General features: G+C 41.1%; 1 protein-coding gene across 4 annotated transcripts in view; it reads left to right on the top strand.

The window, feature by feature from the left end:
* The window catches only part of GHR (growth hormone receptor), a 316411-nt gene that overhangs the window by 82124 nt on the left and 219353 nt on the right, over positions 1-14934 (top strand). For 3 of the 4 annotated variants that reach the window (XM_075184043.1, XM_075184050.1, XM_075184046.1), the window contains exon 3: positions 7953-8025. In XM_075184043.1, the coding sequence (XP_075040144.1) occupies positions 7986-8025 (40 nt within the window). In that variant the 5' untranslated portion in view covers positions 7953-7985. Of the gene's footprint in view, positions 1-7952; positions 8059-14934 lie in introns of all 4 variants that reach the window. The other variant, XM_075184056.1, reaches the window with a different exon arrangement.

Below are 14934 nucleotides of genomic sequence, written 5' to 3'. Positions count from 1 at the left end.
TGGCACAAAATACCTGTGGTATGCAAAGAGGTGTATCGGAGCACAGGACCCAAGGGACTGTGGTCACAGAAGGGATTTAGCTGAGGACAAGCAGTCTGGGCTCTCCAGCTATCAAACCATGTTATAGTTGGCACAAACATAAACTCTGGCCATGTGAGGGTTTGCCCCATCGGTCATGTTTCTGTTAGTTTTTAGTGTTGGTAGAGATTTTGCACCGCAACTTAAATATTGCTGGTAACATAGACCACCACTGTATGAGTTCTGGTTACCCATCTCCTTGTTGGTGTTTCCAGGAGAACATTGCACAGTTACTTAGCTCATGTTGTCCTGGAATAAGCGACACTGTCTTCTTAGTCCCCAGGTCTAAAACCAATGGCTGTAATAGGAAATGAGGGGCCGACGTAACTACCCACTGCTCTCCTCATAGGTCCCTCAGGGGCTGCTCCTGGCGCTCCATGGTGGGACTTTGTCATGCTGCCAATGGGGGTGTGACCTTGTGGACCAATAAAAAGCCATTGGTCCTCCTGCTCACTCTCATCTCGGTGAGGTTCCTCTGCGGAATGTTCAGGGATGAAAAACATCAGATGAGGGAAGATTTCGGAATGGTAATTGCCTACTCTGCTTACATTGACTCCTCGCGCAAGGTTCCTACTGGACATCACTTGTAATTGAGTCTGTTGCCAAGTCAATAATTTATATAGGAAAGAAATGGAACTGTTCCAAGGAACACTTTATAAAAGCATCTTATGAAATAGCTGTTTATTAATGATGTGATATCTTCTACAGGTTTAATTCTGACTTACAAAAGTTCTGAGTTAAGTACCATGGGTTCAAGAAAATATTGCTCTTTTTTAAGATTTTACATTATTAATCATCTTATTGTTAGCCTGTCTCTAATATTCTACAGCTACGTACATAATTGAAGATAAAAGACAATAAAAATACGGCTATATATGAGTATTTAATATACATCTTTGTATGGATGCTGAATAATATAATAACAAGCCTTATTAGTTCTCGTACTTACTAGCGGCAATCTTGTGCATAGTACTAGGGTGTTTAACAATAGTACAAAGCTTGAAAATGAGCCTCAAAATGGTTGTTTCCAGTGACCCCATAACCACTTGTGATGTTGCTCGAGTAAGGGGGCACTGAGGCTGCTTTTGGTTTATCCGAATGCGGCCTGCTCCTTTTATTTGGGTTTACCACAAGTTAGCGCACATGGGTAGCCTATGGGACTTCCAGGGACCTCTTGAATGCAGAACAAAACACAAATAGCAACCTTTTTTATTGGAGAATTTAGCACATCAATTCCCTTAGAACAGTGACATCACTAAGACACAATGCACTGTGAGACAGGTACACATTAAATTCCTGCACCAATATTTCTGGATCAGACACACATTTTGAGGACTAAAGAGTCTATTTATTAATATATGGCAAAAGGACTGATTTTCTATCGCCGCTCATGCTGGCGATAGAAAATCACCCGTAATTGTAATTTATTATTAAAATCTCGCCAAAGCTGCTGAGCTGCTAGCTCTGCAATACTGGCACAGAGCGGTAAGAATCAGCTTAACGCATATTTGCCTACTTTGAGTTGGAAGCCTCCGGGAGATGTCGGATAGGGGACATGGTGGGAGGGGGCAGGGCGCAGTCAGTTGTGTCACTTTGGCCCCGCCCAGTACCGAAATAGCCTTTTTTTTTAGTGGTGGACGGGTCCAAAATTACGCAATTCACCTCAAATAGCGTAATTTTGGCTACCGAAGTGCAGGATGCTGGAGACTTGCCTGCTCTCCCAGGAGCTCAGGAGACCAACCCGGAATTCTGGAGTCTCCCGGATATTCCGGGAGGGAAGGCAAGTATGACTTAACGTTTTGCTGGGCTAGCCGGTTCACACCTACACAGTGGAACTGAAAGTCTAGACTTGGGCTTTCAGTTCCGCTAATTAAAAATAATTGAATACATACATTTTTCTGGAGATCATATAATAAATAGACCACTTAAGTACAAACTCAAGGAAAGGAAAAATAAATCATTACACAATACCTTCAGCTCAATTTCATATATCAACGAGCAAACAAACAAAAAACACTGTAGGCATAAAAAGCTTTTCTAGACATAAAGACTCCACATTAGAAGTATTTCCCATTGTGAAGTGCTGCGGGCATTTTCGACTGCTTTTGTACCTTAAGTTGTGTGAAAAAGTAGCCTCAGGTGGCTAGTGTCAAAAAGAGAACACATTGTACTGCAGTCCATCTTAGACTATCAATCTCTTCCTCATATGTTATTCAGAGAACATTTGCTGAGAGATTTATGACATGTCAGACATGTACAGCTAGAGAGGCGGTGTTACTATCACACTTACTGTGGGTAGCTTCCGTAAATGTTGTTACTTGCACACTCAGAGCGGTGAGCTGCTGGGATTAGCAGAGATGTTTGCGGAATTCTGTGTAATTTGAGGGTTACATGAAGCTGCAGGAACAAGTGTGTCATCTGGTGTCTCCTGATTTATATCCGTTGCCTGAATTTATTACGGAGATTTAGTATGCCTATAGCTTCAAATTCAATATCAGTGGCTTGCTTAGTAACGCGGTGTAAAGCAACCAATGAGATGTTATCTTTCATTAGTACAATAATCTGCTGAAAGATGATATTTTATTGACTGCTATTGGTTACAGTAAATCATTGCCGGGTCATCTGACCAGCATTATAAGCAGTGCACTGGGGCCCTACCTACAGAACCACTCATAGGAATAAAAATGTAAATTATCGATAAAATTAAGCTTCTATTTATTGGTACCGCCAACAAAGATCACACGTACAGATAACAGCTGATACTGAGGGGATTAGTCCACCTAAACGTTTTAATAAAGAGGGTTTGAAGGTTCTCAATAAATCTCCTGGAATAATTTACTGAGAAGTTGGCAAGCCTATGCTTGTGGGGATCATACTTGACAACTTTTGCAGCAAGCTCTCCAAGAGGGGGCTCCATCATGGAGGCGTGGCCACGAAAATTGTGCAGTTAGGCCCCACCCCCTGATAATTTTTCCAATTTCAGCCTATCACAGCAGGGGGTGGGGCCAGGATGTTGCGGGTTAACCCCACCCCCCACCCACTTCACCAAGGAGGAGAGCTGGACCCAGGAGATTGCCCTGCTCTCCTGGCAGTCCGGGAGAACTCCCAAAAATTTGGGAGTCTCCTAGAGAAAATTGTCTACTCTCTAGGGAGAGTAGACAATTATGGTTAAGATGGCTCTGAATCATATTATTATGGGCACTGTATAAACCTGGCTAAAGAGGCACACTTCCCCTTATATACTCTTTCTGAGGGCCCCCCTCTTCATTGAATTCCCCGGTTACCAGTTTGCAGCCAGCTTTGAAAACTAGCAAACTGCCACTAAGAGGCGATTCAATTGTATGGAAATTGCCTCACAAGTTATTTAATCCCAAGGAAAGTGCCAAGACTAATTCAATCACAAGACCCGAGGTACTGATGGTGCGGGCAAAAATGAGAGAAGGAATTCCTATTTTCAGTCACTATCAGGACCGTGGGACTTGTAATTAAATTAGGCTGGATACACACTACAGGGTTTTCAGCAGATTATCGGACCAATCACACGTTAAACGACCGTTCGGCCCGATATTGAATCAGTGTGTACACTCCAACAATGAACGATTATCCTTCCAAAGCAAAATCGTATAATTTCATTTGAGTTTTAAACCAAATTAAAACTCTCATTCAGTGATGGAACAATGTCATTCCAATCCTGCAGTGTGTCTGCACTCACTACCGGCAGTGTCCATAGAGCTCTATGGAGTGTGCAGAGTCACGATCATTTCAGCCGATGGATATAAAAGATGAAGAGCACAGATCTGAGGGTAAATCTTGTAAAAAGTGTATAGTTTGTACACATGAATCAGCTGATCAGGAGTTTTTATTCCAGTCGTTGATAAAATCGTTAACAATATCGCAACGGGAGAAGCCCCAACCTCTGCACCTTCCATGCTGTAAAATATCTTGCAAGGCAATTGAATCACCCATCTAGTGTGTACATAGTGTATGTGGCTAGGGATAGGTGAAAGATAGGGGATGCGGATGATTCATTTCATTTGGTTATATAAAAGATATATAGATATATATATATATATATATATATATATATATATATATATATATATATATATATATATATAAATATATACACAAACACATAGCTGGAAAACAGAGGAGGAAGCTAAAGATTATACAGTGTATGTACAAGAACACATACAAGCCAGTACATTACTGTCATATGAAGATGAACACTCCTAAATTTATACTACAACACTTATATCTTCGGGGTAAGTTGTTTATCTATAGCAGTCCTGGTGGCATGAATTTGACAGAAGATTTAAACAACCCAGTGACTTTGGATAATTTACACTTCTAAAAGTATAAGAAAATGCTTTTGTGGCAACCCACAGACCTTGTGGCTTCTATCGCTAGCACACAAGGTATACACTAGTATATCCCAGTAAAAGTGGATACATCTGGCTCTTCTACCCGGTGGGTCCAGCCAGTGCTCTCGTTCTCTGTATTCTGCACTTGGACTCATCGTCCCTCTTGTCATTCAGCCAGGTGGATACCATAGTCTTTAGCCTACTGAGGGCTGTTGTCACCACTGCCCTTCTGTTGGCCCCTGCTTACCTCCATCCACTCTTCTGAGCAGAGCAATAGGGAGGCTTGGCAAGGTGAGAATAGCAAAATATTGTACAGTAACAATGAGTAAGGGGGAACAGAGCAGAAGCAACACAGGACAACATAAGGATCGCTCAGTATCACATAAGAATCATAAAACTTAAGTGTGGCAAACTCACTGAGTGTCAGACAGCAGTAACAATGGATAATGGGTTAGAGAACAGAGGGCAAAGACCAAGTAAATACTACAGCATAAAAATTGTTGAGAATAAAACAACGGTAACAAGGAATAACAGGTAAATAAGCAGTGAACCATCAAACAATAAATACAATGAGCAGTGGGAAAGTGAGCAGTAAAGCTGAATGTCACAGGGGAGGGAAAGGTGGAGCACTAATGAAAGAGAAAAATCAGAAAGAAATCCTTTTTTGCTATATTAAATGGTGAAAGAAAGCAGCCACTACACCAGGTGGTCTGCACCAAAAAAAATTAAATTACAACATAAATATATTAAGAGCGGATAAATAAATGCAAAAATTAAGTATATAGAATATGGGCCTGATTCATTAAGGATCTTAACTTAAGAAACTTCTTATTTAAGTCTCCTGGACAAAACCATGTTACAATGCAAGGGGTGCAAATTAGTTTTCTGTTTTGCACATAAGTTAAATACTGACTGTTTTTTCATGTAGCACACAAATACTTGATAGCTTATTTGTACACTGAATTTTAAAGTTGATGAAAAAACAGTCAGGATTTAACGTATGTGCAAAACAGAATACTAATTTGCACCCCTTGCATTGTACCATGGTTTTGTATAGGAGACTGAAATAGAACGTTTCTTAAGTTAAGATCCTTAATGAATCAGGCCCCATATGTGCATAAATACAATCCATAATGGTAATTATAATAGTGGTGACAAAGATTAGACCTATAAATAGTAAAAACAGGATAAGTTCACTTTTACAAAAGGTCTCTTTCTCTCCCTCTCTCTCTCTCTCTCTCTATATATATTATACTTGCCGACTCTCCTGGAATGTCTGAAAGACTCCCGAATTCCGGGTAGGTCTCCCGGAGTCCCAGGAGAGCAGGCAATTATCCCACATTCTTCCCACTTCCTAGAGAAGTGGGCAGGATAGGAGACTTAATTCCACCACTTTGCATTAAATAGCGGCACGCTGGCTCTCTCTATAAATACACGCTAATATATATATATATATATATATATATATATATATATATATATATATATATATATATATATATATATTTATATATATATACAAGTTAACCCGTGCATGATACTCATGCATTCTAGTCAAATCAAGATACTTAAGGTCTTAAAAAGGTTCTTGTCATGCATTTGGGCCTCCTCAGGGGAAGATCGTTACTTCCCGACGCAAGCGCCCTTTTTAATGTGTGTTCATGAGGTAAAATTACCTCACGAAAATGAGTTTGACCCCTCAACTCGTAAATTTAGCCTTTACTACCCCTCCCACGGGGGGAAGGGGGGATGATGGAAGTTAACTGACTTGACTATTCTAATTTTTTTGTCAAATAATGTCAGTATACCAAATTTCAGGTCAATTGGATGAGCCCTTTCTGAGAAAATAGTTTTTTCCACACACACACACACACTAACGCACGCCTCTACACATGTGTGTTCATGAGGTAAAATTACCTCACGAAAATGAGTTTGAGCCCTACCAAATTTCAGCCCTTTTTGAATTTTTTTCCCCACACACACTAAGAATTTAGTAGGTCAGTGTATAACTCTGCCCAGCAGGTGGCGCTGCAACTCGGTTTTTTTTTCCACACACACACAGACGCCACTAAGCATTTATATATTAGATATATATATATAAAAAATGATAGAGTGTTTTATTGGATGGAAATAAATCATCTCAACAAGAAATGGAAATCGTACTAGATGGAACAGTATGAACCAAGGTAATGTCCCAAATGGCAAAATAAAGTTCCAATTATAAATATCGATAAAAGGCTGGCTGCACATCTCTTCAATTAGGAACAATGGGCCTGATTCATTAAGGAAAGTTAATTAAAAAATTGAGTAAGTAATCTCCTGGACAAAACCATGCTACAATGCAAGGGGGAGCAACTTAGTTTTCTAATTTGCACACAAGTTATTTACTGCCTGATTTTTCATGTAGCACACAAATATCATCTTCAAGTTTCACTGTACAAATAAGCTATCAAGTATTTGTGTGCTACACAAATACTTATTTATGGATAAATACTATTTACTATTTATGGATAAAGTGCCCTCTCAGGAGCAGGGCCTCTCTCCTCTATGTCTCATGTCTGCACCTTTTCCGTAAACCCTGTGTGTCCTTGTTCTATTGCTAGATCTGATTAGTGTTTATGTATGATTTGTGGTACCAACCGCCTGGCACTGCTGAGTATTGTGACCCGCTATAAATAAACAATGATGATAATGTGGACGTTATTAAAAATGAATAATTTAAATGAAATGGAGAAAAAATAATGTCGTCATATCCAATGAAATGATCACGTCACCGTGAAGTGCATTGTTCTACATATTATGAGAAGCACCGTTTAAGTTAAGGGTTAAGGAATGCAATTATTAAACACTGGCGAAGGGTCTGAATAGAATCACCTATCGCTAAAATGTGTTATTAAAACCTTGCCGAGGCAACTGAGCGGTATCGGCAAGACTGCCCTGGACAGGTAAGAGTTAACTGGCAGCTTTGTCGGGACAGTCTTGTGGGATATGGCATGCATTACACGGCTAGCCGGATCACGCCTGCCCATTGGAACTGAAAGTCTAGTTAAAATAGATAAAAATTTGTAAAAAAAAAATATATATTAAAAACACTGTCCATTGAAAATATGCTTTATTCTCAGTATAAAGAATTTTTTCATTGATTTTCTCCTGCTATCGCCATCCAGAAGAAGGATTGTGGTGGTATCAATAGACCGGCAATTTGCAGCATTGAGTAATTTTAGTGATTGTAGGTGATGCTGTTAAATAGAAGTGTAGCCACCGTCCAGATAATAAGGGAAGAATAAGCCAGCCACTAGGCTGTGAAAGGAATGGCATGCTGCCAATTACCCTTTGTTAGAACATATCTATCAATTGATTATGAATGACGCTTCTCTCAAGACTGGGGGAAATTATTTGTATGAGGTGATCCATAAATCTAGGTGTGCTTGCCCTTACTTGTCTATTATTATAGCTATATACTGTATATCTTTTATTGAATTGTTGTGTTTTCTTTTTTCTCACTTACAGATTCTGACACTATTCCTCAAATTTCTGCCCTACATGTCTCCTGGAGCCACGTTTAGAATCCAGAGAACTGGAGGTACAAATATGTATAAATAATACTTATATAATGGTGAGTAATGATGTCATTACTCATCCCTGCACTCTTGTCAAGTCCCGATTTCACCTACAGCCTGTGGCCCACCGAAAAGGTTTCACTCAAACGGCATTGTTTGGTCAATTCACGGTGTGGTTTATTTGTGGGTCAAGTGTTCACTGATCATTTCTAATACCTTTATAATTCATACACTAAGGAGCATTTTATTCCATAATGGTATTAGTTATTGTATGCAAAAATTTAATGGAAATGTGATAATCAGTTTAAAGAAATTTCATCTTTAAACTGTATGTAATATTATTATGTCCCAACCATTGTTATATACGATTACAGTTATGTGCATGTTCGATGTATTAGGTAGTGGTCCCTCACGTGTGTTTGATTTTGGGTTTGGTTTTCAAAACCATATTTGTGTTTCAATATGAGTTTTGGCACAAGCAGGCTGGTGCTTTGTTTTTGTTTTTGGGATTTCACCAAAAACTGGTTAGTTAATGAAAAATGTAAAATAAACATATACATCATATAAATTTGGACTTTTTTTGTGATGTTAGTATTTATATATTCTGCATACATCTACATATAGATAATATGCTATGATTGTGACTTTAATTCTGTCCGTGTATAATCTTTAACCATCTTTTATCTTCATCTGTTTTTATCATTAGAAATATTCCAGTAATCAGCATTACATAAGCACAGTTATTTCTAATCAAATTACATCATCATTACTGTGTATAAAAGACATTGGGCTAGATTTACTAAGCTGCGGGTTTGAAAAAGTGGGGATGTTGCCTATAGCAACCAATCAGATTATAGCTTTCATTTATTTTGTACTTTCTACAAAATGATAGCTAGAATCTGATTGGTTGCTATAGGCAACATCCCCACTTTTTCAAACCTGCAGCTTAGTAAATCTAGCCCATTATCTCAAAACACTAAATTAATGCAGAATGAGGTACAATATAGATAAACACCCCTTAAACCTCCAGTATTGTACAACTTAACAGATGCACACCCTTACTGTACTTGGCCTATTTTAGAATGTCCCTTCCGTGCCTCGTCGCGCCTTTCCAGACGATGGTCATCGTAAGTGCCAGAAGCTCACAAGACTGCATAGGTGCATACATGTATGCCCTCTTTCTAAACAATGTCACACAAAATACGCTACGCAGAGTGTACGTCCCACCAGTGGCGGATCCAGGGGGGGGGGGCGATCGCCCCCCTAGCAGGGGCTTGCTGCCGACAGCTACACACTGTGCAGGTCCGTTCAGCAGTGACAGTGTGCTGCCCGGCTGCTCTGATTGTGTTTAAAACACAATCAGAGCAGCGGGACAGCACACTGTCACTGCTGAACGGACCTGCACATACTGTGCAGCCGCCGGCAGCCTTAGAAGTCGGAAAGGGGGCGGGGCCTAAATCGCCCCCCCTACATCGCCCGGGGTATAATAATTTCCTAGATCCGCCCCTGCGTCCCACTCTGCATCAACCCCATATAGAATACAATGCACAACCTGCTTTGCCTAAACCTCCCTACAGACAGCTGGGCCTGTGCAGTGTGCGGTGCTCTACTGCCTGACAGAGTCCCTCCATATCTCTGATCACCAGTGACACAGCTGTCTCCTTCTGAGGAGCCCAGTATTCATTATTCGCCGATTGGTCCAATAATTCCATGTGACCTGTGCATGGGCTTCTGGGAGTTGTAGTTGTGCTTCTGATATAACACTATGCACAGAGACTTGAGCAGGACTACAAATCCTGAGAAGCCTATCTAATAGACCTATGGGTGACGTGTAATGCACGCATTTCCCTTGCAGCCTCTTGTGCAGTGGTTTTAGGTAATGGTGGTTGATCTTCATTAACAACATATTCTGGTTCCACACAAAGCGCCTCAGTGATGTTTTAGTCTCTTGCTAGCTGTGTATGACCGATACTGTATGGCAGATTCCATACTCTACACACTATATTTTAGCAATGAGATGCTTTTCTAAGAAAGTGTACATGTGTGTTTTCCAGTATGTTATAACTGCCCCCTCAGTGGTTGTAAAATATAGTCCAGTGAATTATTGCAATTCTTAATGATTCTAGCTGGTGTTCTAACCTCTGTAAATCCTGGCTTGACCAGAAAGTGTTTAACAAAATCGTGAAACAGCCGCAACCCCCCAAACAGTTCTCTTGTCTATCGTGAGGCGCACACTGTGCCTTAAAAATACTGGTGCGTCTTCTTGAATTTTTCTTAAAGTTTGCACATATTATTATTGTCACTAATTTGTACGGTGCCACAGTACCAGAGAGTGAGGAAAACAGAGCTCTGTAGACAACAGGTAGACAAAATAATCCCAGATGTGAAAACTACGGGCAGGGAGACCTCATAATCTAGTGCGAAAACATGAACAATGCAATTAATGGCCTCCTGTCTGCCAAGGCAGCTCCGTCAGCCTGTGTTATATTGTTTCAAGGCAAAATTACTTGAGATAATTCAATGTTTTTCATAATAAATTCTTACAGAAACTCAGTGTTTTCCACCATTATATTTTTAACCTGATCCACAATTTTATCTGTTACTGAATTCCCACACTGATTAACACTTCTACTGTATGTATAGAGAATTGCACAACTTAATTGTATTTTTCTGTGTGCTAGAGGCACCTATGGCTATGTGACGATATCTGTATGTAACAGCTGACACAGTAATACTTTTCTATATATGCAGGTCTTAGTAACTGTTATAATTCTGTATGTATGAACAATTGCATAATACCATTTTGTCATGATTATGGCCTGATTGGGATCATTATGTATATGTATATATGTATATATATATATATATATATATATATATATATATATCTAAAAGTAAATGAGAGGAGGCGCACAATAGTGTAGTATGGCAAGTAAAAAAATCCCAAAAAGGAACCAAACCACCAGAAATGAGTGAGCCAGAGCTTCCCACCATGTGGGTATCAACAGTATCTAAAATAGATATGTATAGCTCATAGGATAGAAAGTCACACACAGCCAGATGACGTTCAAAAAGGTATAAACAGGTCACACCAATGAAGATGTATGCGTACCAGAAGCCATTGACTTATCTGTAGGATATCCCGTAGACTGTGAGGATGTATTCAATCTTCAGCCACATTAGGTTATCCCATAGGTTACCTCAATACACAGAAGTACACAGATGTAGTATCCAAAAAATTCAAGTTTAATAAAAACAGTAGTAACTTACACATCCAGAAGCAGATGACCAGCCTATCTGATCAGCGATGGTAGTAATAGCAGTAACTCAACGCGTTTCGTCTGTACAACAGACTTCATCAGGAGCAAACACAGATATAACTGTCCAAAACAGCATTTCTATATATAGTGCCTAGCGCCATTTTGCACATGTGCACTCAAAACCGGAAGAGGGGCATCCGCGCATGTGCAGATCCCATCTCCCAGCAATACCTATTGGGCACATATAAGGAATAAGAACATTCAAATATAAATGTAATACTCAGGCAGCATTCTGCCGAGCAAGTGAATAACAACCTTTTACAATCTGAAAACCAAACAGCAAGCGTAATGATAAGAAACAAATCTTATGTGCATAAGAAATTCATCGCGCTACTACGCGCATGCGCAATGGCAACCGGAAGCGGGGCACACAATGCTCCGTGACCCAACCACCGGCCACATCATCTGCGCAACTGCAGACCTTCTGTAACAGACAGAGGCGCAAATAAGTCCAAATGAAGCACGAACAGCAACGTGCCAAAAACGGACTTAATCCATATTGGAAGCAGCGTGATGCACGCTGTGCTAGCATGATAACAGTATATAACACAATTCTACTCAAAGACAGCCTACTTCTTATAAACTGTAACATAACTCATACAATGAGACATAGTTACTAAATAACTAGAATAACATAATACAGTCTAAGAGCTATTAATAAAAATGAACTAATTAGAGAATTAAAAAAGATAATTTAAAGAAACGGAGCCACTTCAAAACCTTCATTTAATCCAAGCGGTGACAGTGTATTGAGTGTGTATATCCAATACATCTCCCGCTGCGCTAATTTCTTCCCTAAGTCACCACCTCTAGGGCCCTGTACCACATGTTCTATTGCAAGGAATTTGAGATGTTTAGGATCCGATTGATGTGCATATATATATACAAGTTAACCCGTGCATGATACTCATGCATTCTAGTCAAATCAAGCTACTTAAGGTGTTAAAAAGGTTCTTGTCATATATATATATATATATATATATATATATATATATATATATATATCTATAATATAGTAATATAAACTCTACAACATGACTTCTAAAATAAACATGAGGTGCACATTTTGATCAAACTGTGGCTGTTGATGATGATGATGATGATGCTGCCCATCTACCATGTCAAGGTGACTTTTTTCAGATGGGTGCCTACGCTAATAATGTATACTTTTATATTATGTGACTAACCTCATTTAGTGCCTCTAGACTACAAGTAGTATTGGTAGGAATTAATTATGTGTAATTCATACCTGCTGACTTTTAGTTTTTTACACCCCACCCCCGAGGGATCCCAGAGGGGGGCGTGGCACAAGGGCAGGGGGGGCCTGCAGATTGCATCATTTTCGGCCCTGCCCCCCGCGACAAAATGTCCCCACGCATCGCGTTATTGAGCCTCACATGTTGCCCACTTCACTAGGAAGTGAGCAGGATGCGGGAGAGTTGCCTGGTCGTCCAGGAGACCTACCCGGAATTTGGGAGTCTCCCGGACATTCCGGAAGAGTGGGCAAGTTTGGTATAGTTATGTTCTAAGAGTTTAACGTGTGCACCTGCATCTGCATCTTGGATTGTGTATTGTACTTTCAGTCACATCAGTGTAGCATATTCCCCTTGGAATTTTGCACATTTTGAAAGTGGTGATTGGCTTATTTTGGCCCAGCCCACTACCTGTCACTGTCACCTGTCCCCCCTCCTCTGCCCTCTCTCACGATGTCCCCCTCCTCTGCCCTCTCTCACGATGTTCCCCCTCCTTTGCCCTCTCTCACGCTGTCCCCTCCTCTGCCCTCTCACGCTGTCCCCCTCCTCTGCCCTCTCTCACGCTGTCCCCCCTCCTCTGCCCTCTGTCATGATGTCCCCCCTCCTCTGCCCCTCTCACGCTGTGTCCCCCTCCACTGCCCCTCTCACGCTGTGTCCCCCTTCACTGCCCCTCTCACGCTGTGTCCCCCTCCACTGCCCCTCTCACGCTGTGTCCTCCTCCACTGCCCCGCTGTCACTCTCCTGTGCCCCGCTGTCACTCTCCTGTGCCCCGCTGTCACTCTCCTGTGCCCCTCTGTCACTCTCCTGTGCCCCTCTGTCACTCTCCTGTGCCCCGCTGTCACTCTCCTGTGCCCCTCTGTCACTCTCCTGTGCCCAGCTGTCACTCTCCTGTGCCCAGCTGTCACTCTCCTGTGCCCCGGTGTCTGCCCCTCTGGTTGCCCCGCTGTCACACTCCTCTGCCCCGCTGTCTGCCCCGCTGTCACACTCCTTCTCACTCCTCTGCCCCGCGCCAGACATAAAAAAAAAACAAAGAACACATAAACTTACCAATCCGCCGGGCGCCGGGACCCAGCAGCCTCCTCTCTCTATCGACGTCAGTAACAAGCTGCTGTGGGAGAGAGGAGGCTGCTGGGTCCCTGCGCCCGGCGGATTGGTAAGTTTATGTGTTCTTTGTTTTTTTTATGTCTGGCTCGCGGCACCCCAGTGACAGCGCCGCGGCACCCCTGGGAGCCGCGGCGCACAGTTTGGGAACCGCCGGTATATAGTCTGTTTCCTACCAATACTACTTATAGGCACTTCTAGCCTTCTCCGGGTGGTAGATTTGCACATGAGTCTGCTAATACAGTGTCTGTGTTTTATTTTTTTTTAAAAAAAACAGCCATTTTTATTTCTGCTTATCAATTTGTTACCATCACTTTTATTCCATAAGCATTGTGACTTTTATCGTATTAAACTCAAAGTAATAATTCATTCTTCGGTTTACAGTAAATCTTCCTAAGTATGAGCTCTTGAGCTAAATGTTATTGGTGGCAGGGCTTTAGGTTTTATAGGGAGTAGTGTGAGATATAATTTTTGGGGATATAAGTCATTATCAGACAGATCAGGGGGTAAATGTATCAAGCTGAGAGTTTTTCCGGCTGGTTTGAAAAATCAATCAGACTCTAGCTATCATTTATTTAGTACATTCTACAAAATGACAGCTACAATCTGATTGGCTGCTATAGGAAACATCTCCACTTTTCAAACTCGCCGGAAAACTCTCAGCTTGATACATTTACCCCCAGGTGGTTTTATTGTGATTAACCCTTTCACACCTGCACGACGCGTGTGCCCAGGTGGGTGTTTTTGTGTATGTTCTTATGCTGTATGTATGGTCAAAAGCACAGTGCTACTTCTCATCTTCTGCCTGCAGCGTGTAATTCTCAGCCTCTGTATAAGTTATTGTTTGTCGTGTTTTCAAAATCCAACAAGAAGCAGGAACATGACTTGATTCTCTGGCTGTTATAAAAACAAGAGGCTTCATAGTATAGATATCCAGCCGTTCATTGCGTGGGGGCAAACAATGTGACTTTTTATGTAGGAGTGATTGGACAGCACTGATTAATTGTATCATATTACATATTGTGAAACAGACGGAAAGGAGACAGCCAACAATGTAACTGGTGTATAGAGATAGTAACATGCAAGTAATATTCCCTGCAGTCAGTGCTTGTACTTCTGACAGGATGTGCTAGGTAGTTTGTCACTCATACTCGTACTCACCTTTAGGTTTACACATTTGTTTTTTTATTCTGTGCAGTCTATGGAACCTGTGTGCTTTGGGGCGGTGGTAGTCACTTTAACGGTGCTGATAACACCG

The sequence above is a fragment of the Mixophyes fleayi genome, chromosome 1 (genome assembly GCF_038048845.1).
Source record: "Mixophyes fleayi isolate aMixFle1 chromosome 1, aMixFle1.hap1, whole genome shotgun sequence".
NCBI lineage: Eukaryota > Metazoa > Chordata > Amphibia > Anura > Limnodynastidae > Mixophyes > Mixophyes fleayi.
The sequence above is the reverse complement of the archived record's forward strand: the minus strand, read 5'-3'. Positions and strand labels throughout refer to the sequence as shown.